This window comes from Leptopilina heterotoma, unplaced genomic scaffold (genome assembly GCF_015476425.1).
Source record: "Leptopilina heterotoma isolate Lh14 unplaced genomic scaffold, ASM1547642v1 Lhet_60, whole genome shotgun sequence".
Taxonomy (NCBI): domain Eukaryota; kingdom Metazoa; phylum Arthropoda; class Insecta; order Hymenoptera; family Figitidae; genus Leptopilina; species Leptopilina heterotoma.
The window spans coordinates 8,058,045-8,083,681 of NW_025111138.1; the positions used below are offsets into that span (position 1 = coordinate 8,058,045).

Below are 25,637 nucleotides of genomic sequence, written 5' to 3' on the forward strand. Positions count from 1 at the left end.
ACTTTGATCTTCTAAAATTACTATGTTTCAAAGTTTTTCAAAAGGTGGCAACCAAAAACCGAAAATGAATTGCTTTGTCAATTTAAAATAAAGACAGTAAGAATTTTTACAATCAAGACTTGGGAGATTTGATCATAAAATCTTCAGGATCTGGAATTTCGTAAATTGCACCAGGATCCGTAGTTTCTGCATAGGGAAATTCTAAAACATTTGGTGGTCCAATGACTCGTTCTTCCAGTTCAGCATTTTTTATCACAAGATAATATTTTTGAATGTAAACACATGTCAAGTACATGTGATAATCGTTGACAATCGCATACGTGAAAGCTTCCTGAAATCAATAAATTAATATTTAATAATATTATTATTATAATTATTATTATATTAATTATAATTAATTAATATAATTAATAATTATTATTATTAATTATTATTATTATTATTATAATATTATTTTATAAATAACGAATTAATAAATAAATAATAACGAATTAATAATAAGTTAATAACAAGTTAATAATTAATTAATAACTAAATAATAACGAATTAAAAACTAATCAATAAATAATCATTATCCAGGGTTGCCACAAATATTTAATTTTATTTTTCCCTTATTTCCAGACAAAATTTTCACTTTTTCCCTGACCCTGAAGAATATTCTGATTCACTCTAAAAATTATTAGATACTCAAAAAAATGTTCTATTACATTTATTTACAAATTTCTTTAATTGTCAAATTATTCGAAAAAAAATCAATAACTTCTTTTTTAAATAAATATTTAATCATTATTAATCTTCTGTAGGAATTAAAATTTTTCAAAACATTCAAATTCAAACCTTTATGAAATTCAACAATTTATAGGAATATTATTATAAAATTTTTCAAAAAAAGTTAATTATTTACAAAAATCCTAATAAAATCCTTCGCAAAAATTTAATTATTTTTACAAGTAGTAAAATTTCTCAAAAAAAATCAATTATTTAAAAAAAATGTAATAAAATTCGTTGCAATAATTCAATTATTTTCATAAATAATAAATCGATTATTCGTTAATTCATTTTTAAATCAATTTTTATTAGAAAATTCTAGAAGAATTCAATTATTAAAATTAAAAAATAAATAATTTATTAAATAATTGAATGCTTATTAAAATTTGTCAAAAATTTCTAAAATAATTGGATTTCGAAAAAGAATTTTATTATTTATAAAGATACTTGAAATATTGACAAGAATTTTTTTTATCATAATTGAATTTCTGCGAACAATTTTATTATTTATAAAAATAATTGAATTCTTGAAAAAGATTTCTGTTAAATTTTTTTAATTAATTCAATTCTTGCGACGAATTTTATAAAAATCTTTTTTAAAAATTGATATTTTTTGAAAAATTTTATGAAATTTTTTATTTTTAATAATTGAATTCCTATGAAAAATTTATTATTTAGGAAAATAATTGAATTATTTCGAAGAAATTTATTAAAAATTTTGTAAATAATTGAATTCCTGTGAAATTTTGCCAAGAATTTTATTAAAAGTTATAAAAATAATTGAATTTTGATGAAGAATTTTTTTTTTATTTATAAAGATATTTGAAATTTAGACAAAATTTTTTTTTTAATTTTTAAACATAATTTAATTCTTTCTAGAATTTTATTCAAGTTTATAAAAATTATTGAATTTCGGTGAAGAATTTTATTATTTATAAAAAGAATTGAATTCTTGAAAAGAACTTTGTTCAATTTTTTTTTTAAATAATTGAATTCTTGCGACGAATTTTATAAAAATCTTTTTAAATAATTGATATTTTTCGAAAAATTTTATGAAATTTTGTATTTTAAATAATTGAATTCCTGTGAAAATTTTATTGCTTATGAAAATAATTGCATTTTTTCGAAGAAATTTATTAAAAAATTTTGTAAATAAAAAGTTTATTGAGGTAAATTATTGAAAATATTGAACAAAAAATGTTAAAATTAATTGATTTTTAAAAAAATGCAACAAAAGAAGTTTTAAATTAAGTTTTTAAAAATACATTTAATTAATTTTTTAACAATAATATATTTTTTAATTAAATGATTTTCAAAAAAAGACAATAAAAAAAGTTTTAAATTAATTTTCTAAAAATACTTTTAATTAATTTTTTGAAAAATAATATATTTTTCAATTAAATTCAGTTTATAATAATTGAAAAATTTACAAGTAATTAAAATTTGATAACATTTTTTAAAACTATTTGATTTTTTGTAAAATATAAAGAAATAATCAAGTGTTTAATGAAAATAATTTCATTTTCAAATTGTTATTTGAAGATTTTTCATTAAAATTTTTGAGAATACACAATTACTTTCAAAATTTTCAATTAATATCATTAAAAATTTGATTTTCAAAAATTTTAATGAAATACTTGATGAAAAAAATCAATTATTTTCAATTAAATTTGACAAAATTGAAATTATTTAAAGTTTTTAATTAATTATTCAAAAAAAAATTTAATTACTTTTTTCAAAAATTTAATTATCTCAACAAAAAAATTAACCAAAAACAATTTTTGAAAGATATTTTACTATAGTTATTTTTCTCGGTATAAAAATCAAAATAATTTGCATTTTATGCCAGAAAAAGTGGTTTTTCGTTGCAATATTTGGAAGAAAAATCGAAGAAATAGTATTTTTTGAAAATAAGTCGAAATAAAGTCGTATTTTTGTAATTGAAAAGAAAGACCTTAAAAGAAGTACAATTATATTATCCAAGGACTGTTATTTTTTTAAAAATACCTCCGTTAAGCGTCGTGCCAGACCTTCTTCTTGATGTTCCTTGGGAACCGAAATTGTTCGTAAATCCAAGATTTTTCCATTCTTTTTGTATGTTAAAACAGCTCTCTCTTCTTTTGACCCCAAAAAGGAAGAAAAACAAATTAAATTCCAATAAAAATAATTTTTTTTCTTTGAAAAATTAAAGTTTTCTCACCATTGTTTCCGAGTTTTACATAAAAAATACCACGATTTGGATTATGAACTATCTTGTGAATAAATCGAAATTCATTGATATTTATTTTTCGAAAAATCCTGCTGAATGATAGATGTAAATTTCTTCCAAACATGTAAACAACTTTCTCTCACTCATAATTAAATTGGATTTTAAGGTTAAATTTAGTTCTTGATCGAAGGTGTATTAGTTGACAATATTAATTATACTTTCTTTACACTTTTTTTAAATGTTTTATTTATAAATTATAAATTATAATACTCGTAACAATTTAGAAAAAATATTATCAGAGGTTAGTTTCCTGAATGTTCGGTCGTCGCTTAGCAACGGAAATGTCAAAACTCCAAGGTTCTTCGTTTGCGCAGGCGTGTAAAGAAAATTGTTTCTAGAATTAAAAAGTTAAAAAATTGTTTTTTTCTAAAAGGAATTTTATTTCTTGAATTCTTTTATCTATATGATAAAATAGTAATAAAACTTTTGCTTTTTAAGCTTTTTAAAAAAGAGATTCTATTTGGAAATCTAGGTTCAAATTTTCCCGCCTAAAATGGCGCGCCGTCTATCGATTTTATTCCGTATTACTCATTCGTATCAGTGTACAGGCAAACTTCAAATCGACGTATATTCTTTTTAATTTCTTTAAGTGTTTTTTTAATAAAAGAATATTAATTACTTTACGCAGGAGATTTACAAAAATTCAGTGTGTTTAATAACGACTGGAGTGGACAATTCTAAAAATATATTTGCACTTTGGCACTTTTGAAGAGTATAAACAAATTGAAAATTTAACCTCAAAAATTGACAGTTCAACTCTCATTCTTGATTTTTTGTTGTCTTGATTGTCTTATACACAAAGAAGATATAACAATTATTTTTCGGGGAATAAACTAAGATTTCTCGGTTAAAAAAAAAACAATTCGAAACGTAGAAATTCGAGATATAAGAGAGAGTGGGTATCGTGCGAAATAGGTTTTTTTCATTCTCGCAGGTGGCGTTGTAAAAGTCATGTCCAGGTCCAGTGCTCCAGTTGTTAACGAATGTTAAATGAATTTCTACCGCGATGGGAGCCGCCACGTCGTTGCTATCGCCGCGGCTTGCGCAAGTGTATATTCCAAATGTTCTCTAGCGCAGAAGTATACGAATCCCTGCTGATTTGAAGGAAGTGCGGACTCGCGTGCCTTGTTTAAAGGCAAAAGGGGCGGCGGGGTGCCCTCGTGTAAAAAAGCTTTGACGTTATCCCGGCCCTCGTTTTAAACACACAGAGAGAAAGAGAGAGAGGCGTCCGTGTTTTCATTTTCGTTTATCGGCGGATTTAAGTGTGGCGTGTGTGGTGCGTGAGCGTGCGTTCAATGACAGCAAGGTGAGAGAGAGATCAATGTGTGATTGAAAACATGGCTGAGGAGCTGCTGGTTACTTTAACAAGACACGATACAACTGGATTTGGATTCTTATTGGGAACTGCCGGGCTACCTCATGTCATCTACAATATAGTTGAGAATTCGCCTGCAGCAGACAGCGGGAAGGTAAAAATATGCCGGTGGTATCGACCCACCCGACTTTATATCACGACGACCACCCAACCCGCTTTTATATACTCTCTAGTTTTTATTTTATTTTACCGTTCACCTTCTCTTTATTTTTAATTTTTCCCTTTATTGTCATGCTAATGTCACTAAAATGCGATCCTTACTTTATTATCTACACTTTCTACTTTTTTCTATCTCTAATTAGTCATTCTCGTCTTTGTTTGTTTTCATACTACATAAAAGGTTTTAATGTGAAATAATATATTGTTGACATTTAAAATTTTGTATAGTGATGATTTTCATTTTTGTAGGAAAAGTGAAAATAATGTTTTGAAAAGAGTTTGATTTTTGGGGATGAAAATTCTTGTTATCCTGCTCGCGGGTTTTGCAATAATTGGTAGGGTGGGATCAGCGAACCACATTCCTCTTTTGCCTGTTAGGAGATTCCCCTCGTGTGTCTGTGGCATTCGTTCTTCGGACTTAATTTTTTATCTCCATACACACAAATCTCACGAGATCTCTCAGTCTTGTTGGAAAGTCCGTCATTTGAAATTCCCCAAGAAATGCAACTTGTAATCTTGCAACCTCATTCACACGAGACGCCCAGATTGTTTTTCTCGCGGACAAAATTAGAAAATTTACACCCCACAGTCCTCTTTTCTGTTTATTTTAATTTTCTGACTTGAAAATGGATTTTCATTTTTTTTCTCTTTGATTTCATTTTTAGAGGGTAAAAATTTGCAAAAAAAAGTGAAGTCTTGAAATTTAATTACTTATAAGAATATATTTATTATAAAACATGAAGATATCGATCACTCCGAGTCTATCGACTCGGAGTGATCGCTTTCTTCATGTTTTATAATAATTAAAAGTGACCGAGTGATAAAATCATTATTTTATATTATAATAGAACACACAGTTGGAAATTAAAAAAATAATAACATAGTTGAAGTCCACAACGTTGATCAACGAAAAAATGTTCTTAATCAGTATATTATTTAAAGAGAACGCAACAATATATTGTCACAAAAATGTATAAAAAAGGTAGATTTTTATTTTTGCTTTAACAATAATTGTTGTATTTTTCTTTAAAGCAATATTCAAAAACAAAAAATTTTTTTCGTCGATCAACGTTGTGGACTTTAATTTCGTGAATATTTTTACTGTACTTAACTTCTTTAAAATTATTTTCATCCTTTCAATTCAATTATTATTTTCTACAATTTTCAAGAAAAGGTCTTCTTTAAATCAATTATTTTTGATAATTTTTGAAAAAGTTCTTTTGAGAATTTTCAGATTTATTTGTTTACAATTCAATTTTAACTGAAATTTCGATTATTCGAAAAATTCTTCAATTAAATATAAATTAGAAAATAAGAACTTGAAATAATTTTAAAAAATTTCGAAAAATACATCTTGAAAAAAATTAATTGAATAGAATTTTTAAATAAAAGTATGAAAAATTCAATTTCTTAAAGATTTTAATTGGAAACTTTTACAAAATTCAATTATTTCTAAAAATTTCAATTATTAGTAACTTCTCCACCAAAATTTAATTATTATCTAAAACTTTATTATCTAAAAATTATCATTTTTCATTAGAAAATTCTACGAGAATTCAATTATTTAAATACAAACATAGATAATTTATTGAATAATTGAATTAAAATTGAATTCGTATATAAAATTTTATCAAAAATTTTTTAAATTGAATTCTTTGGGACAAATTTTAATAAAATTTTTAAAAATAATAATTTTTTTTTAGGAATTGGATTAAAATTGTATTAAAAAGAATTGAAATTCTGCAATGAGTTTTATTATTTATGAAAATAATTAAATTATTGCGAAGAATTTTATAAAAAAGTTTCAAACAATTGGTTTTTTTCCAAAAAATTTATTCAATTATTCTATTTTTAATAATTGATTTCCTGTGAAATTTTCATTATTTTAGAAAATACAGTAGAACCTCGGTTATCCGAGCCTCGATTATCCGAGATTCCGGATTATCCGAGGCACTAAACATGATCGGATAATGCGGAATAACTCGGATAAAACGAATCGAGCGACTAAATTTGGAAAAAAAATTTTACAAAACCACTATTTGTGATCATTGCATTTAAAATTTCGTCCATTTTTGTCGTTTAATATTATTCTAACACTTTAAACACATGAAAAATAATTTAAAATAATGAAATTTTCATTTGTTCCGTGTTATCCGAGTTTTCGATTATCCGAGGCACCTCTTCCCCACATTACCTCGGATAATCGAGGTTCTACTGTAATTGAATAATCGTGTAGAATTTTGTTAAAATTGTTTTTAAATATAATTCAATTCTTTTGGGAAATTTTATTAAAATAATTGATGTACAAATTATTGAATTAAGAAACATTTTTGAAAATAATTGAAATTATGCAATGAATTTTATTAAAATTTTTTAAAATAATTGAATTCTTATGATAAATATTGTTATTTATGAAAATAATTGACTTCCTCCGAATGATTTTATTATTTATGAAAATAATTAAATTCCTGAAAATTTTTTTAAAATTTATGAAAATAATTGATTTACTGCGAAGAATTTAATGCCAAATTTTTAAAAAATTTATGCAAATTCTATTTTAAATAATTGAATTCCTGTGAAATTTTTATTTGTTTGAAAAATAATTCAATGTTCGTGTAGAATATTATCAAAATTTTTGTTTGATAATTGAATTCTCTTGCCAATTTTTTTAAAATATATAGTAGAATATTGAAAATCATAGAATTAAAAAAAAATGTTTGAAAATAATTGAAATTTTGCTATGAATTTTATTTAAATTTCTGAAAATAATTGAATTCTTGTGATGAATATTGTTATTCATGAAAATAATTGAATTATGTCGCAGAATTTTGCTATTCATTTATAAAGATAATTGAAATTTTGACGACAATTTTTTTTATATATTTTTTGAAAATAATTGAATTTTTGCGAAGAATTTTATTAATTTTGAAAATAATTGAACTCCCGAGATGGATATTGTTATTTATGCAAATAATTGAATTTTACAATGAATTTTATAAAAATTCCTGAATATAATTGAATTTCGGCGAAGAATTTTGCTATTTATAAAAATAATTAAAATGTTGACGAGAATTTTTTAAAAAATATTCGAAAATAATTGAATTCTTGAGATGAATATTGTTATTTATGGAAATAATTGAATTTTACAATGAATTTTATAAAAGTTCCTGAATATAATTGAATTTCGGCGAAGAATTTTGCTATTTATAAAAATAATTAAAATGTTGACGAGAATTTTTTAATAAATTTTTGAAAATAATTGAATTTCTAGAAAGAATTTTATTAATTTTGAAAATAATTGAATTCTTAAGTTGAATATTGTTATTTATGAAAATAATTGAATTTTTGGAAAAAGTATTTTAATATTTATGAAAATAATTGTATTCCTAAAAAGAATTGAAATTAAAATTTTTCAAAAAAAAAAAAAAATACTTCATTAAATGATTTATATAAGTAATAACTTTATGGCAGTTCTTCAATAGACTTTAGTTATTCAAAATAAATTATTATTGTCAGAAATAGAAGAAATTTAATGTTTTTTCATAAATTCAGAATTTTCTTATAAATTCTAAACATTTAATTTTTTCCAGTAATTTTAATAAAAATTCTTTAATTTCCCTGACTTTTCCCTCACCTATGGTAACCCTTTTCTTTTTTTTTTGTAGAATTTTCTTTCTCGCGAGTATTGTAAGACGAAAAAATAGGTGTGTCGTGATACCGGTATTCCAATTCAGTCTTGCAGATCTCTTTTAACTCATGCGGCACATATGGAATTACTGACAAGTGTGACAACTGATTATATATGCAAGTGTGTTAGAATATTTGTTTGGAATTTTTTTCACTTCTGATAAAATTTTCAAGATACACGTCGACGAAATCGTTTTTTTGGTGACAAACTGCCTTCTTAATTATGTGCATAATTTGCACTCATGACTGAATTTCGAAACATTTTAATGTCGAAACAAAATTTAATCAATATTTCATCAATATTTCATCAATATGAAAAAAGGAAAATTTTCTCCACATTTTGGAAAAATGGTAAATCAGCGAATATTTAATTTTTCCCCCAAAAGAAAATCGATATTAATATTTATCGAAGAAAGAAGATTGAAAAAAAAAGAAATTAAAATTGAAGAATTAAATCAAATTAAATCAAATTAATTTGAATTAAAATGAATTAGACTGAAAATTAGATATATTCAGATTGAAAAGAAACAATTCGAAATTTCCAGAAATAATTAAAACTGAAGAAAATAAATTAAATTGCAGGAAAAATTCGATAATTGAAATGGAAGAAAACTTTTTGAGAAATTGGCGACTATATGACTTAAAGAGGATAGAGTGTAAGAATTTATCTATTTCTAGACCGTAAACTGGTAAGACAACATTGAATGGGAAGGGAAAAAAAAGTAAGAGTAATAATGGTCAACTAACAGATGCCACTATATGGATGGTGTTTTTCAAGGCAAGTTTGTGAGAAAAGCCAATCTCGAATATTATAGATTAACTTCCATCCTGTAAAACAAGTCACGTTGAAAAATATAAGATTCCAATATAATTCATAGATTTTCTCGAATAAAAAAAAATACAGATGATCTTTAAATGAAAAAAATAGTCTATAATGTAGTAATATGATTACATACACTGAAGGATTTTTTTTTCGAAACACGATATTATTATCAGGGGTATCATTCTGTTACGTGAGATGGATAATACACACTGGAACTATATATATGTACATCGAGAGAATAACGTATATTATCGTGCAGAAAATTTCATCTTTAGAGCAAGTGAATTTTCACTGAAAATTTATTTTTTTCAATTTGGATTTATGAAGTATTTGCACTATTTTATAAATTCGCTAATAGTTGGAATAAAAAAATTATTTTCTAAAATTGTAATAAAATTTTCAGAAATAATTCAAAAAATTTTAATAAAATTCTTTCAAACGATTCAATTATTTTCAAAAAATTTTTGAAATTCAATTATTTCCAATAAAAATAACAGGAATTCAATTAATTAATTAAAATTAAATTTTTTGGAAGAATCAATTATTTAAAAATTTTTTTATAAACTTCTTCGTGAGAGTTCATATTCAATTATTTTTACAATTAACAAAATTCTCAGGAATTCAATTATTTTTAAACATTTTAATAAAATTCGCAACAAGAATTTAATTGTTTTTATAAATAATAAAACTCATCGCAGAATTTCAATTATTTTTAAATGCAATTTTAAATGAATTTCTCGAAGAATGCAATTATTCTTAAAATTGTATTAAAATTCTTTAAAAGAATTCAATTATTAAAAAAAATTTTGAATTAATTTGTTTATTAGAATTTAATAAATTATTTTCATCATTTTTAATTACATTTTTTGAAAGAATTTAATTATTTTAAAAAATGTTTCCGTAACATTTCAATTATTTTCTCAATATTTACTATTTCAATAAAATTTCCCAAAAGAATTTAATTATTTAAAAAAAGATTTTAATAAAATATTAAAAAAGAATTTAATTATTTTTATAAGTTATAAAATTTTTGCGGAAAAATTCAATTATTTCCAATACAATTTGAATAATTGAAATTCAATTATTATTATTTTCAGTGGAATTTTAATTAAATTCCTTAAATTCCTTAAAAACTTAAATTTTATCTTGAAACATCTAAATTTGTATTTATTTACAAATTTGATTCTTATATTATTATTTTTGTCTATTATTTTCATTAAATAATAATGTTATCACAGGAAATTCAATTATTTAATTTCAATTGTTTATTTCTCAAAAATATTATTAAAAATCTTTCAAAGAATTCAGTTATTTACATAAATAATAAAACTAATCGCAGAATTTCAATTATTTTTAATACACTTTTAATCGAATTCCTTGAAAAATGTAATTATTCTTAATAATTTTATTAAAATTTGCCAGAAAGTTCAATTATTTAAAAATTTGTTGATAAAATTCTTGACGAGAATTCAATTTTAAGTAATATTCAATTATTCAATAAATTATTTATTTTTGTATTTAAATAATTGCATTCTCGTAGATTTTTTTAATAAGAATTTATTTAAAATTGAATTCTGGTTAAAATTTTAGATAATAATTGAAAATTAGAAGCGTTATTGTGTGAATTTTTGGAAATATTTGAATTTTAAAAAGGTATCACATTAAAATTTTTGAATCTTTAAACATTATTTTCATAAATAATAAAATTCTTTTTAGGAATACAATTATTTTTATAAATAATAAAATTCATCGCAGAATTTCAATTATTTTTAATACAATATTTTAATCGAATTCCTCGAAAAATTTAATTAATCTTAAAAATTTTATTAACATTCGTCGAAAGAATTCAATTATTTAAAAATTTGGTGATAAAATTCTTTATGATAATTCAATTTTAAGGAATATTCAATTATTCAACAAATTACTTGTTTTTGTATTTAAATAATTGAATTCTCATAGAATTTTTTAATAAGAACTGCTTTAAAATTTAATTTCAGTAAAATTTTTAGATAATAATTGAATTTTTGTATTTAAATAATTGAATTATCATAGAATTTTTTGATAATAACTGATTTAAAATTGAATTTCAGTTAAAATTTTAGATAATAATTGAATATTAGAAGCGTTATAATGGAAATTTTTAGAAATAATTCAATTTATATAGATTTTTAAATTAAAATTCTTTAAATTTTATTTCCTGATAAAAAAAAAATAAGAAGTATTTAAATATTTATTTAACAAATGTTTTGAAATTTTGAAAAATAGAATTGCGAAATAAAGATAATTAAAGTTTTGAATAATTATATTTAAAAATTTCTACAAATAAAAATGATTGAATTTCGAAAAAATTATAGTTGTAATTTTTAGAAATATTTAAATTTCAAAAAGGCTTTACATCATTCTAAAATATTTTAATTCATGTGGAAAAATAAATAGGTATTTAAGTATTTATTTTAAAAAAATTATTCTATTTTTGAATGTAATTTAATTTAGTATAATTATGAAAAAATTGAGGCGTTAAATTAAATTTTTCGATGAATACATTTTTACAATTTTTTTTCAGTCTTAAAGCTACTCTTTGATATACTTTATTAAAAATTAATTATCGGGTACGAAGTCTGATTTTAACTGTTACAATTTTTTTTCCTATTTAAATTTGTAAATAGTGAAAATTTTTCTATACATTAATGAAGAATGTTGAAAATTTTATCATATAAGGTCAACAGAATAATTCTCTCCCGACGAAATTTCAAAAGTGCATAACATTGTTTGCGACAGTTTCGTAACACCTTTAGAGACGTTGCGCGTATACACATTTTAGCGTCGTTAAATTGGAGCAACATTGTTGTGTACATAAACTATAATGGATGTTCTATGCGTGTGGTTTAAGGGTAATTTCACAAAGTTTCGTCTTAGGATCAATATAATCACATATTCAATCTCTAAAGAGCTAACGTGAAACCATATTTACTCTCACGATCTGAAAAATTAAACTTAAAAAAAAAAAAAAAAAAAAAAAAAAAAAATTTCCTTCATCTCAAAAGTTGGAAAGTTTTATTCGTTACATAAATACAAAATATACGAGCAGGCAATCTTTTATGGTTTGCATTTTACATTGAAGGCAAAAGTGAACAGCTGCAACAACAACAACACAACGTTTCACGAATTTAATTATATTCTTCCGCTAGATGATAAATTTCCTACTATTTTCATTTTCAATTTATTCAATTTATGCGATTTTGCTCTCGACACATTTTCCAATTAATAATTTAATCATGGAATTTTCAATTTAATTGAAAATATATAAAAATAGTTTTTGTATTTTTTTTGTGCTTTATTTTGAAAATTCAAAGTTGATATAAAGAAGATAATTTACCTCGACGTGAAATAAATCACTGTCGAGAGAAAAAAGAGAAACGTACAAAAACAAAAGAAAACACAATAAGCAAATGGATTTTCAAATGGATTTTTGTGAAATGTTTTCTAATTTCACAAATTGTCCTTTAAGCTCTCGTGTAGTTGGCGTAATTGTTCAACACGATTGTTCCTAGCGCCGAGAAAGATGTTTAACCTTTTGAGATGTGTTGGACAGTTGAGAGGCTCATTTCCACAGGGTAAAGGATTAGGACAAGTAATCCAGACGGGAGCATCGTTCCAGAGAAGATCAAAACCACCAACTCTAATTTCACTGCCAGTTAACATTCGCTCCAGATCCAAAATGTTGAGCACGTCGTCTAGTATGTCGAATTTTACACGATAATCCTCGTGATCCGTGGGTGCAAGTGCAGGCGATGCATTAACCTCGAGTAACCAGGGCGTCAAATGTTCATCCAAAAGTATATCATAACCGTATAACTCGAAGGAATTATTCTCCTGCATCATTACCGGTTGTACCGCTTGCAAACTTGCCATAATAACACCTACGCAAAAGAAAAAAAGAATTTTTAAAGAAAACTTAGTCGAAATTTCTACAGTTCTCGGATATTATCACTTTTTTCCACTCTTTTATCGACTATTTTTGAAAAATGCGATTTTTTCCAACTATTTTCAAAAAAGTGCGATTTTTCCGACTTATTTGCAATTTTTTTCAATAACTATTATTTTTAGTAAAAATTTCTTAAAAGAATTCAATTATTTTTAATTCTTCACAGAAATTCAATTATATTTTAGAATAATAAAATCAACAAAAATTCAATTATTCATAGTAATTTTCAAAAAAAAAATCCATCCCAAGAATTTAATTATTTTTATTACACAATTTTAATTGAATTATTCAAAATAATTCAATTATTTTTCTTTCAATTTTAATAACATTCTTTGAAACGATTTAATTCGCGAGCTTTCAATTATTTTTATTAATTACAATAGAAAATGAATTCCAGGAAAAAGTTTATTATTTTTCAAAATTTTTACTAAAAAATTCTTCAAAAATTCAATTATTTTCAAAAATTTTACTAAAAAATTCTTTAAAAATTCAATTATTTTCATAAATAATAAAATTCTTTGCTGTATTTCAATTATTTTTAATAAAATTTTCAATTCATTTCTCGAAAAATGCAATTATTCTGAAAAATGATATTAAAAATTTCCGAAAGAAATTAATTTTCAATTATTTTCATAAATAATAAAAATTGTTTACCAAAATCCGTAATTACTTCCAATACAATTGCAATGTAATATTTCATTTTTTCAATTTTAATAACATTTCTCGAACGAATTCAATTATTTTCATAAATAATAAAATTCTTTTCAGTATTTCAATTATTTTTTATATAATTTTCAATTAATTCTTCGAAAAATGCAATTATTCTGAAAAATGATATTAGAAATTTTCGAAGAATTTAATTATTTTCATAAATAATAAGAATTGTTTACCAAAATTCAATTACTTCCAATTTTATAGGAAAAATTAAATTTCAATAGATTTTTAAATTAAAGTCTGAAAATTTTATTATTTGTATAACTGTTGTTATATTCAAATGTTTATTTTAAATTAATTTATTATTTTCTTAAAAAATTAGTAAAATTTTGAATAAAATTAATTAATAAATAAAATTAATTTTTTCTAATTAAATTTTCGGATTATACAATTAAAAACATTAGACAGGATAAACAATTGGAATTTTGTAAAATTTAATTGAAAATAATTGTTTTTTTTCAAGTATTTAATTACAATTTTTGAAAATCAACTTTCGAAGAATTTTAAATGCAAACTTTCGAAATTAATTAAATTCTCAAAAATTTTAATAAAAACTCTTCACTAGATTTAAAAATGAAAATGAATGAAAATTAGCTCCTAAAAAATAACTATAGACAAATCATTCAAAAATTATTTTTAAATCATTTTTCTAATTAAATTTTCGAAATATATGATTATGAAGATTATGAATAACTGAAATTTTGTAAAATATAATTGAAAATAATTGATTTTTTTCATCAAGTACCTATTTTATTACAATTTTTGAAAATCAACTTTTGAAGAACTTTAATTGCAAATGTTTAAAATAATTGAATTTTAGAAAATTTTGATAAAAAATCTTCAAGAGTAAATAGGTATATATAAAAAAAGTAATTCTTAGAATTTTTTAAAATTTAATTATTTTCAATATTTTCAGTTTTCTTTCAATTGTATAAAAATTCTTTAAAGAAATTCAATTATTTTCGAAAAATTACATTACAATATTTTTAAAAAACTAATTTTTAGAATTATTTTATAACATTAAAAATAATATAATAAATATAAAATTCTTTATAAGAATTCAATCATTTTTAATACAATAATTTTAATTCAGTTCGTCTACAAAAATTTCATTATATTTAAAAATTGTTAATGAATTCTTCAAAAAAATTCAAAAATAAAGAAAAAATTTAAATACAATTTTTCGGAAAAATTTTATTATTATTTAAAAATTGTAATTACCTACATTTTTTGAAAAAATTAAAAAAAATTATAATTGCAAAAGTTCAATTATTTTTTTAAATAATAAAATTATTCAAAGGAATTCAATTATTTTCAAAATTTTGTACTAAAAAATTCTTCAAAAAAATTCAATTATTTTCAAAAATTTTAATAAAATTCTTCACAAGAATTCAATTATTTTCACACATAAAGTTTTTCACAAGAATTCAATTATTTAAACAAATTTTAATAAAATTCAAAAAGTAACATTAAAATTTTTTTGAATCACTTTTAACATTTTGGAGAAAACAATCATAATGTTTAAAAATTTTCATTTAAAATTCTTCAAAAAAAAAAAATTCAATTGTTTTATTATAATTTTTTAAGAATCAATTATCGGCGAATAAAGTAAATTAAAATTTGTAAAAATTAATTTTTTATACTTATTGAAATTTCGGAGAAATAATGTTGATGAATTTATAATTGAAGTTCTTCTAAAATTTGATTATTTTTTATAGGTACCTATTTATCAAAACTTCAATTATTTTAAATAGCTTTTATCAAATTTCAATTATTTTTAAAAATTTTTACCAAATTTCAATTATTTGGAAATTTTTCAATTTTTTTCTCGTTTTTTTCGTTGATTAACGTTGTGGACTTAAACTTCGTCTTTATGCATTTTTTAAAAAAATTTTCCAAACGTATCCTTAAATTTTCTACTTCTTTTAGGTACCTTTCTACGGGTACACGTCACATACATAACTTTGCTAAAATTTGCAAGATTCTTGCACTTAATGAGAATGAAAAATTGAGAAGAATTTTCTTATGAGAAGTGTTTGAAACTCTTAAGGGGATGTGAATTCATTTGAAAATTAAAGTTGTAATCGACTTTTCGCGAAAATTTCCTGGAAACTGTGAAAACCGCTTCCATTTAAATTGTTAAAGCGATCAACATAATCATTTATCGGAACATCGTGCAATTCTGTGGGCGGTTTAACGCACGAAATGTCTTAGAATAATGGGGTGGCAACACGAATAAGTATTTACCAGCAATACGAGACAGAAGATTGTTAACTGCAGTGACGCCATGCCGCGCAGTCATGTATTCTCGAACTTTTCGAAGACTCCATTTATATCCATGTTTACTCTAAAAAAATACACAAAAAAAATAAAAGAAACATTTAAATATTTGTAAATTGCTTGGAGAAAAAAAGGGGACACAGGAAGCAAACATTTTGAGATTTTGTTTGTGTTTTTTTGTACTGCGACACTAAAAAGCAACTATTTTCTTTCATTTTTTTGATAATTTGCAGAACTTTACTATTAAAATCTGCTAATAATTGAAATAAAAAAATTATTCTTGCAAAAATTTTAATAAAATACTTGGAAACAATTAAAAAAATTTTAATAAAATTCTTTGAAACGATTCAATTATTTTCAACAATTTTAAGGACATTTTTTTTGCTAAAATTTAATTAAATTATTTTCACGTCGCTGAAATTTGCAATTATTTTCAAAAACTACTATTTTATTCAAATTTTTTAAAAGAATTCAATTATTTTTAATTCTTCGCAAAAATTTCAATTATTTTTTAGAATAATAAAATCTTTACAAAAATTCAATTAAATATTCATAATACAATTTTCAAAAAATATTCATCGTAAGAATTCAATTATTTTTATTACAGAATTTTAATTAAATTATTCGAAATAATTCAATTATTTTTTAGAATAATAAAATCTTCACAAAAATTCAATTAAATAATCATAATATACAATTTTCAAAAAAAATTCTTCGTAAGAATTCAATTATTTTTATTACAGAATTTTAATTAAATTATTCGAAATAATTCAATTATTTTTTAGAATAATAAAATCTTTACAAAAATTCAATTAAATAATCATAATATACAATTTTCAAAAAAAATTCTCCGTAAGAATTCAATTATTTTTATTACAGAATTTTAATTAAATTATTCGAAATAATTCAATTATTTTTCTTTTAATTTTAATAACATTCTTTGAAACGATTTAATTCGTAAGAATTCAATTATTTTTATTAATACAATAGTAGGTAATTAAATTCCAAGAAAAAATTTAATTATTTTCAAAATTTTTACTAAAAAATTCTTTAAAAATTCAATTATTTTCATAAATAATACAATTATTTGCAGTATTTCAATTATTTTTAATATCATTTTCAATTAATTCCTCGAAAAATGCAATTATTCTGAAAAATGATATTGAAAATTTTCGAAAAAAATTAATTTTCAATTATTTTCTTAAATAATAAAAATTGTTTAACAAAATTCAATTAATTCCAATACTATTGCAATTTAGCATTTCATTTTTTCAATTTTAGTAAAGTTTCTCGAATGAATTAAATTATTTTTAATTCAATTTTAATTTAATTCGTCGGAAAAATTATATTATTCTTAAAAATTGTAATTAAATTCTTCGAAAAACTTTTAAAAATATAATAAAATTTTTTGCAAGAGTTCAATTATTTTTAAAATAGTAAACTTCTTCGAAGGAATTTAATAATTTTCAAAATTTTTACAAAAAAATTCTTTACAAAATTCAATTATTTTCAAAAATTTACAGAAAATTCTTCACAAGAATTCAATTATTTTCACAAATACTAAATTTTTTAACAAGAATTCAATTATTTAAAAAAATTTAATAAAATTCTTTGCAATAATTAAATTATTTTTATAAATACTAAATTTTTTAACAGGAATTCAATTATTCGAAAAAATTTAATAAAATTCTTTGCAATAATTAAATTATTTATTTTTGTTCTTAAATAATTGAATTCTCGTTGAACTTTGTAATAAAAATTGATTTAAATAATTATGAATTTTATTAAAAAATTTTGAGAATATTAATTAAATATTTGAAGCGTTATAGTATGAATTTCTAGAAATAATTAAATTTCAAATAGATTTTTAAACTGAAGTCTGAAAATTTCATTATTTATACCTATAACTGTTGTAGTATTGAAATGTTTATTTTAAACTAATTTTTATTTTCTTAGAAAATTATTAAAATTTTGAATAATTTTATTCAAAAACTCAAAAAAAAAATAAAAAATGATTTAATTTTCGATGAATTAATTGCAGTTTGTAATTTTTGCGGATGTATAGTTATAAATTTCAAAAAGGTTTCTTATTAAAATTATTCAAGTTTTTAATTCCTTTGAAAAAGTAGATAAATATTTATATATTTATTTAATAGAAATTTGTTCGTACTTTGTATTATTTCATTTGAAAATTGAAAAAAAATTATTGATCTTTTGAAAAATTGTCATTAAAATTTGTTTAAAGATAGTTAAATTCTCGTAAATAATTTATGAAGATTAAATTAAATTTCCAATTAGTTGGAAATTTTGTCAAATTTAATTGAAATCAATTTTATTATTCAGAGTAGGTATACATTATTAAATATTTTTGAAATTATTTTTATATATAATCTTTTGTGAAAAGAATTCTTACTAAAAATTTGGAAAATAATTGAATTTTAGAAAAATTTAGAATCGAAGGTATAATGAATGAAAGTTAATATTTTTTTATGGAAATCTGTAAAAAGACAGAGAAATACTGAATCTTTTTTTTTTGACTCTACTAAAACGAGTTTTTTTTTTAGTGCGTCAATTTAAATTTCTTTTTAAAAATGTATTTTTATAAATCCTCTCATTATTTTCTCTATTTCGCTTTTAAAAACGTTGAGAACTTTAGCTTCATTTTAGAAAAAAATGTCAACTTGATTAATAGGTTAAAAGCACAAGGTAATATTTGTCGATTTTGCTGGTTAAAATATTGGTTTTCAAAGGGATTAAAGGTATTTATTAGGTCAATTAAATACTAGTTATTCAAGGTATTTGATAGTTTAATTAAATTGAATTAAATTAATTTATAGATGAAATGTGTTGGTCCGATTGTTGGTTAACGGAAAATTGTGAGAGGAAGAAACGGTGAGTGAGTGTGAAATGGGTATTTTGAGGTGAGAATTTTACCAGCTTTTACCTGAACATTCTCAGGTGACGAGTGTTTTTCATCGTCTAGCGATCTTCCTTTTAGTTGAATAGCCATGTTGGTTAGATGGATCCTACTGTCGTCGATTTTATCAAGCGCAAATAATTCGCCGGACAGCCGAGCAAAACCCTCTCTTGCCAACCACACCTTCAACGGATGAAAGGACGTGACTAGGACGTAAATGCGCAAATCAAACTTCCGCCCTGTCGATCGAAAGCAAAAAAAAAAAAAGAAAGAAAGAAAAGAAAAGGATACAATAACAATTTTTCCAAAGTTTATGCATCACAAGCAAGAAATACAAATGCCATTTGAAGTTTAAAGAGAGATTCTTTCAAAAATATTTTCTCTCCGCAAGAAAATATTATAGAATTTCCACCGAGAAAAATCCTTCTCAGATTTTCAAATATTTTCCATTTATTTTGTTTTAACTCTCAAAGTAAAATATTGAAATGGAAAATGACCTGCTAGCAAATATGGATTCTCGACATACTTTTGAACCACAAAAGTCTCGACTTTTCCTGCATTGGTGTGCGTTGTTGATGCATTTGCGGTTGATTCCTTTGGTTTCCATTCGTAAAGGTCTTTGAGTTTGCGGAAGAGAAATATTCCACGACCTTGAGAGCCGGTGACGGGTTTTACTATCCAGGTGGATCCCTGTTGTTTGCGGTATTCCTCGACCAACATTCGATATTCATTGGGTAATTCAAATGTTATTGGCATTGATGAACAAAATTTACCCTCATTCTGCTTGCCGGAGTTTATTAATAATTTCTCGTATCTCTTTAAATTTCGATAGAGATAATTCTTACGTGTGAGCTCGTAATGATTTCGAAAGTGCGGCACTCTTTGATGAGGTGCGAGTTTATTTTCAAAAGCCAAACGAATATCGTTTGTTTCACACCACCACAAATTCCAATCAGTATCATTCGGATCGTCTATCTGTGGATTAAATTAGATATTTGTAGGAAAATTCATTCAAAAGCAATTACAGGGTTTCCACAGGTCAGGGAAAGTAGAATTAAGTCGGGGAAAAGTCAGGGATTTTTATTAAAAGTACTGGAAAAAATTAAATTTTTAGAATTCATAAGAAAATTCTGAACTCTAGTATCTTTTTTTATTTGACTCATGAACTATCAAACTACCACGAATTCTAATACAACACCTTCAAAATTTTTTTCTATTTCTGAACAGAATGAATTTTTTAATATTATTTAATTATTTCAAAAGTTTTAATGCAATTATCTTGATAAATAACAAGATTCTTCACAAAGATTCAATTATTCTTGAATGCAAAATTCTTTGCGAAATTCAATTATTTTTATAAATAACAACATTCATTACAAGAATTCAATTATTTTCGAAAGTAATAAAATTCTTCGAAGAAATTCAATTATTTTAAAAAAATTTAAGGAATATTTCGTCAAGAATTCAATTATCTTTATAATTAGCAAAATTTTTCGCTAAAAATTCAATTATTTTCAAAAAATTTAAATCAAATTCTCTGCAAAATTTTAATTTTATTTTTAAGTTTTTCGCATTCGAATAATTTTCAATATTCACTATTTTCAAAAAATTTATCAAAGATTTAATTATTGAAAATAATGTTTGATACAATTCTACGAAACGATTCAATTATTTTCGTAAATAATAAAATTTCATTATTTCCACGGCAGGATTTTAAATATTTTTAATACAACTTTAAATAAATTACACGAAAAATGCAACTATTCTTAAAAATTTTATTAAAACTTTGACGAAAGAATTCAAATTGAAGAAATATTCAATATTATTCAATAAAATAGTAAAATTCGTTGCAATGATTCAATTTATTTTTAAAAAATTTTTCAAGTAATTTTGCAAAAGAATTTAATTATCTTGTTAAACAACAAAATTTTTCCCATAAAATCAATTATTTAAAGGAATTTTAATAAAATTCTTTTCTAAAATTCAATTATTTTCATAAATATCAAAATTTATTACAAGAATTCAATTTTTTGAAAAGTAATAAAATTCTTTTGCAGAAATTATATTAGTTTTAAAATTTTTTTTGAATTCTTGTTAATAATGAAATTATCTTTATAAATAGGTAGCGAAATTCTTCTCAAAAATTAAATTATTGGCAAAAATTTTAATAAACTACTTATAAAAAAAAATTGTCGTGAACATTTTAATTATCTTTATAAATGAGTAGCAAAATTCTTCGACAAAATACAATTATTTTCATAAATAATAGTTATTCATAAAAAGAATTCAATTATTTTCAAACGTAATAAAATACAGTTATTTTCCAAAATTTTAATAAAATTCATGGTAAAATTTCACCAATTTTCGAAATTTTTTCTTAATTCCATAATTTTCAATATTCTACTACTTTAATAGAATTTCCCAAAAGAATTTAATTATTAAACAAAAATTTTGATAATATTCTACACGAACATTAAATTATTTTCCAAATAAATGCAAATTTCACCGGAATTCAATTATTTAAAATAAATTTGCATAAATTTTTTCGAAAAATTCAAATGTTTTAAAATTTGGCATTAAATTCATCGCAATAATTTAATTATTTTCATATATAATAAAACTAATTACAGAGTTTCAATTATTTTTAATATTTAATTTTAATCGAATCCCTCGAAAAATGTATAATTATTCTTAAAAATTTTATTAAAATTTTGTCAAAAGAATTCAATTATTTAAAAATTTGAGGATAAAATTCTTTTTGAATTATTTCTCTAATTAAATTTTCGAAATATGTACAATGAAAACGATTTTAAATAAATGAAATTTTGTAAAATTTATTGTAAAATTTATTTAAAAATAATTCCTTTTTTGATCAAGTATATTTTATAACAATTTTTGAAAATCAACTTCTAAAGAACCTTCATTGCAAATTTTGAAAATAATTAAATTCTCAAAAATTTTAATAAAAAATCGACAAATGTAAACTTAAAAATGAAAATTTTCTGCTAAAATTATATTAAAATGTTATTGATTTTCCGAAATTCAATTATTTTCAAAAATTTTCTCAATTCAATGATTTTCAATATCTCTTATTTTAATAAAATTTATATTCTATTCAATTAGGTATTTAAAAAAATGTTGATAAAATTCTACGTGAACATTCAATTATTTTTATAAATAATAAAAATTTCCCAGTAATTCAATTATTTACAAAGTTTTTATAAATTTCTTCGCAATAATTCAATTATTTTCATAAATACTAAAATTTTTTTTACAGGGATTCAATTATTTTCATTTAAATAATAAAGTCTTATCGCAGAATTTAAATTATTTTTAATCGAATTCCTCGAAAAGTGTAATTATTCTTAAAAATTTGATTCGAAATTGTCAAAAGAATTCAATTCTATTTAAAAATTTGTTAATAAACTTCTTTATGAGAATTAAATTTTAAGAAACATTGAATTATTCAATAAATTATTTATTTTTCTATTTAAATAATTTTGAATTCTCGTAGAATTCCATAAGAAAAATTGATTAAAAATGAATTTTAGTTAAAATTTTAGATTATAATTAAACATTAAAAGGATTATAACATGAATTTTTAGAAATAATTGAATTTTGAAAAGGCTAAATTAAAATCTTTGAAAATCTGAATTTTTTATACTTTTTTTATTAATTTTTAATTTTCATACTTTTAACTAACAATTCTTTAGAATTAATTTTTTTTTGAAAAAGTTTAATTGAATGTTTTTAAAAATTTTTTTCAAGTTTTTAGTTTCATATTTAATTGAAGAATTTCCGAGTAATCGAAGTTTCGGGTAAAATTGAATTGTAAACAAATGGATTTGAAAATTCTCAAAGAACTTTTTCAAAAATTATTTTTTAAATAATTGATTTAACAAAGTATTTTAGTTAAATATATTTTGTGATGTTTTCGAATAATTTTACAATTATACAAAAATTCGTAAATAAATGTAAGAACATTTTTTTAGTATATCTAATCATTTTTAGAGTAAATCGCAGAATATTCTTTAGGGTTAGGGATTAAATTAAAAATCAAAATTATTAAATATTTTTTTGTTTAAAATCAACATAAAATTTTGATAAAATTAAGTAGTGTGTTCTCATAACTAGGTGCAAGTTGAAGCTTTATGAAAAATATTTTACTTTAAAATTTGATTTTCAAAATTAAGTGGGTGGCATGGAAATTTTAACAAAAATACGGAATTGAAGTTTATTATTCTTCTTCAAGGGGGAAAATGTTTCCATTTTGGATTGAATTCTAGTCGCTAATGAGATTTTTTTGCAATTTAACAAGAAGATAGCAGCAAGAAGACTGTGAAGTATGCAACTAAAAAGATTTATTAATGAGCATTTTAGTTTTCCTAATTGTGAAATGAAAGTTTTTCTTGAGAATTAAAGAAGAAAAATTCATTACTTAATTTATGAATCATATTTTACAAGTGTTCTTGTTATTCGTGTGTATCTAGTTTAGTGGGTCAGGGTGAAATGCGTTGATTACGTTTTTAGTCTTTCTGGTGGTTTTTTTTTAAAAATGCGGAGATTATAAATTCGGTGGTAATTCTCGATTACTATTTTTGGCCATTTTTATTTTTTTCCTCCATTTTCCTTCATCTCTAAAGATTGTTTTGCAATTTTTTGGAGTAAATACTTTTATTTTTTGAGAATAAATAGTTTCTTGTAAAGATATAACTGAGGCTAAATAAGGTATTCAATTTAATTACCTGAACCCAACCTCTTGCAAGCATCACCTTAACTTGCGTTGAGGGAAAGTCACAACGAAACTTGATAACCTTGTGATAGCGTCGCTTCTTCGCGTTAGGATAATGCTTCCTATCTGATATTGAAAATGCAGAGATCCATGAATTTATAATCTCGCCATTCTTCAGTAATTCCATTTTGCAAAAGTTTTCAACTCGAAAAGAAGAAAATAGGGTTAACTTATTTATGTAATTTTTTTTTTTTTTTTTTTTTTGCTCGACTCGAATCTCGAATTAATTCAAGTGTCAAATTATGTTCGTTTGTCTTTTATTTTTACATTGCAAACATTTTTACGCAGTGTAAGTTTTTCTCTTCATTTGAGGGAAATTTGTTTTTGTTAATAATTTTTTTTTTTTTGCGAAAATTGTGAGAAAATATTTTTTTTATAAATTATCTGTTATTATTTTATTGCAGAATTTTGATATTTTTAGATTTATTATTAGATTTTTTGTTTGCGATTTAAGATAAAATTAAGATAAAATATAGTGAAATTAAATAACTTTTGGGAGAATATAATAATAAATTTTGACAGAAATTGCAATGGGGACTATAATGGTCTACTTAAACTTCATCAAAATAACACAAGTCTTGCTTTCCGGTCAGAACAAAGTTTGGAGTGTGATTCTGCGGTAGCTTGAAATATATATATATATATAGGTGGCATAAGGACGTCTCTGTAGTTGTATGACGTTAAGCACATAACTTGAAGTCATAACCCACCGTTTTCACCTCATGAGTTTGCGCAAAGGCATTTAAATCTTTAGAGAGAGAGACAGAGATCACTAAACACTAAATGTATTCAAATCCTATTTTGTAATTAGATTTACGCATTACGTTTGTGTACTCGAATCGCATTTTGAATAATTAATGGAATAATGAAAATCTCTGGAACTTTGAAAATTTAATTTTACTTTTCTGTTTTTCATACTCGTAGGAAGTTTGCAATGATTATTAATTATTCGTATTATTATTATTATTATTATTATTATTATTATTATTATTATTATTATTATTATTATTAAGTAGAATTTTGTCTGATTTATTGTCTTTGTCTACTTACAAATAGAATTTTGTCTGATTATTTGTCTTTTACTGCTTAAAATTAGAATTTTTATTGATTAGTTGATTTTTACGACTTAAAAAATGAATTTTGTCTCATTAATTACAGAGTACGTATTTCAAAATTAATTCAATTTTAAAAGAATTGCGTTTACAATTTTCATAAGTAGATGAACTTTAAAAGATTTTGACTTAAAATTTTGTGAAATTTCAATTTTAAATTAATTTAATTAGAAATATTATAAAAAAAACTTAGATTTAAAAAAAATTTTTTAAACTAAAATTCTTCTGAAATTAGTTAAATTTTTAAATATATATTCAATTTATTATTAAAAATAGTGGATTTAATTAATAATTAATAATTTTAATTGAATTTTGAAGCTATATTACAAAGTTCAATTATTTTCAGAAGTATAGTTAAATTCTTCTGGAAAAATTCAATTATTTTCAAAAATTTTAATAAAATTCTTGACAAAATTTTAATTATTTTCAAAAATTTTCAATTATTTACAAAGTATTTTCACATATTATTCAATTATTTTCATAAAAAATAACATTTTTTACAGGGATTTAATTATTTTCATAAATAATAAAACTCTATGCTGAATTTCAATATTATTCTTAATACAATAATTTTAATGGAATTCCTTGAAAAAAGTTATTAAAAAATTTTATTAAAATTTATAAAAGAAATTTAATTATTTTAATAACCTTTGCTACAATTTATTTATTAGAATTTAAGTATTTATTTTAAATACATTTTTAATTAAATTTCTCTAAAGAATAAAAGTATTTTAACAAAAATTTTAATGTAATTCT

General features: G+C 22.0%; 3 protein-coding genes across 7 annotated transcripts in view; 1 reads left to right on the top strand and 2 right to left on the bottom strand.

The window, feature by feature from the left end:
- Positions 1–112: 112 nt before the first annotated feature.
- On the bottom strand, positions 113–3,324 carry LOC122509386. The gene is made up of 3 exons (XM_043623404.1): positions 2,969–3,324; positions 2,776–2,885; positions 113–331 (listed from the first exon to the last, which is right to left on the bottom strand). The coding sequence occupies exons 1-3, from the start codon at positions 3,099–3,101 to the stop codon at positions 113–115; spliced, it is 462 nt and encodes a 153-aa protein (XP_043479339.1). The 5' UTR covers positions 3,102–3,324.
- A 242-nt stretch (positions 3,325–3,566) lies between these two features.
- Positions 3,567–25,637, top strand: part of LOC122509380 (PH and SEC7 domain-containing protein) — a 77,360-nt gene continuing 55,289 nt past the window's right edge. For 4 of the 5 annotated variants that reach the window (XM_043623394.1, XM_043623393.1, XM_043623395.1 and 1 more), the window contains exon 1: positions 3,567–4,506. In XM_043623394.1, the coding sequence (XP_043479329.1) occupies positions 4,375–4,506 (132 nt within the window). In that variant the 5' untranslated portion in view covers positions 3,567–4,374. The remainder of the gene's footprint in view (positions 4,507–25,637) is intronic. The other variant, XM_043623397.1, reaches the window with a different exon arrangement.
- LOC122509385 (probable tubulin polyglutamylase TTLL9) lies at positions 11,626–23,949 on the bottom strand. Its single transcript, XM_043623403.1, has 5 exons — positions 23,723–23,949; positions 19,475–19,952; positions 19,011–19,216; positions 16,028–16,127; positions 11,626–13,001 (listed from the first exon to the last, which is right to left on the bottom strand). The coding sequence occupies exons 1-5, from the start codon at positions 23,894–23,896 to the stop codon at positions 12,571–12,573; spliced, it is 1,389 nt and encodes a 462-aa protein (XP_043479338.1). The 5' UTR covers positions 23,897–23,949; the 3' UTR covers positions 11,626–12,570.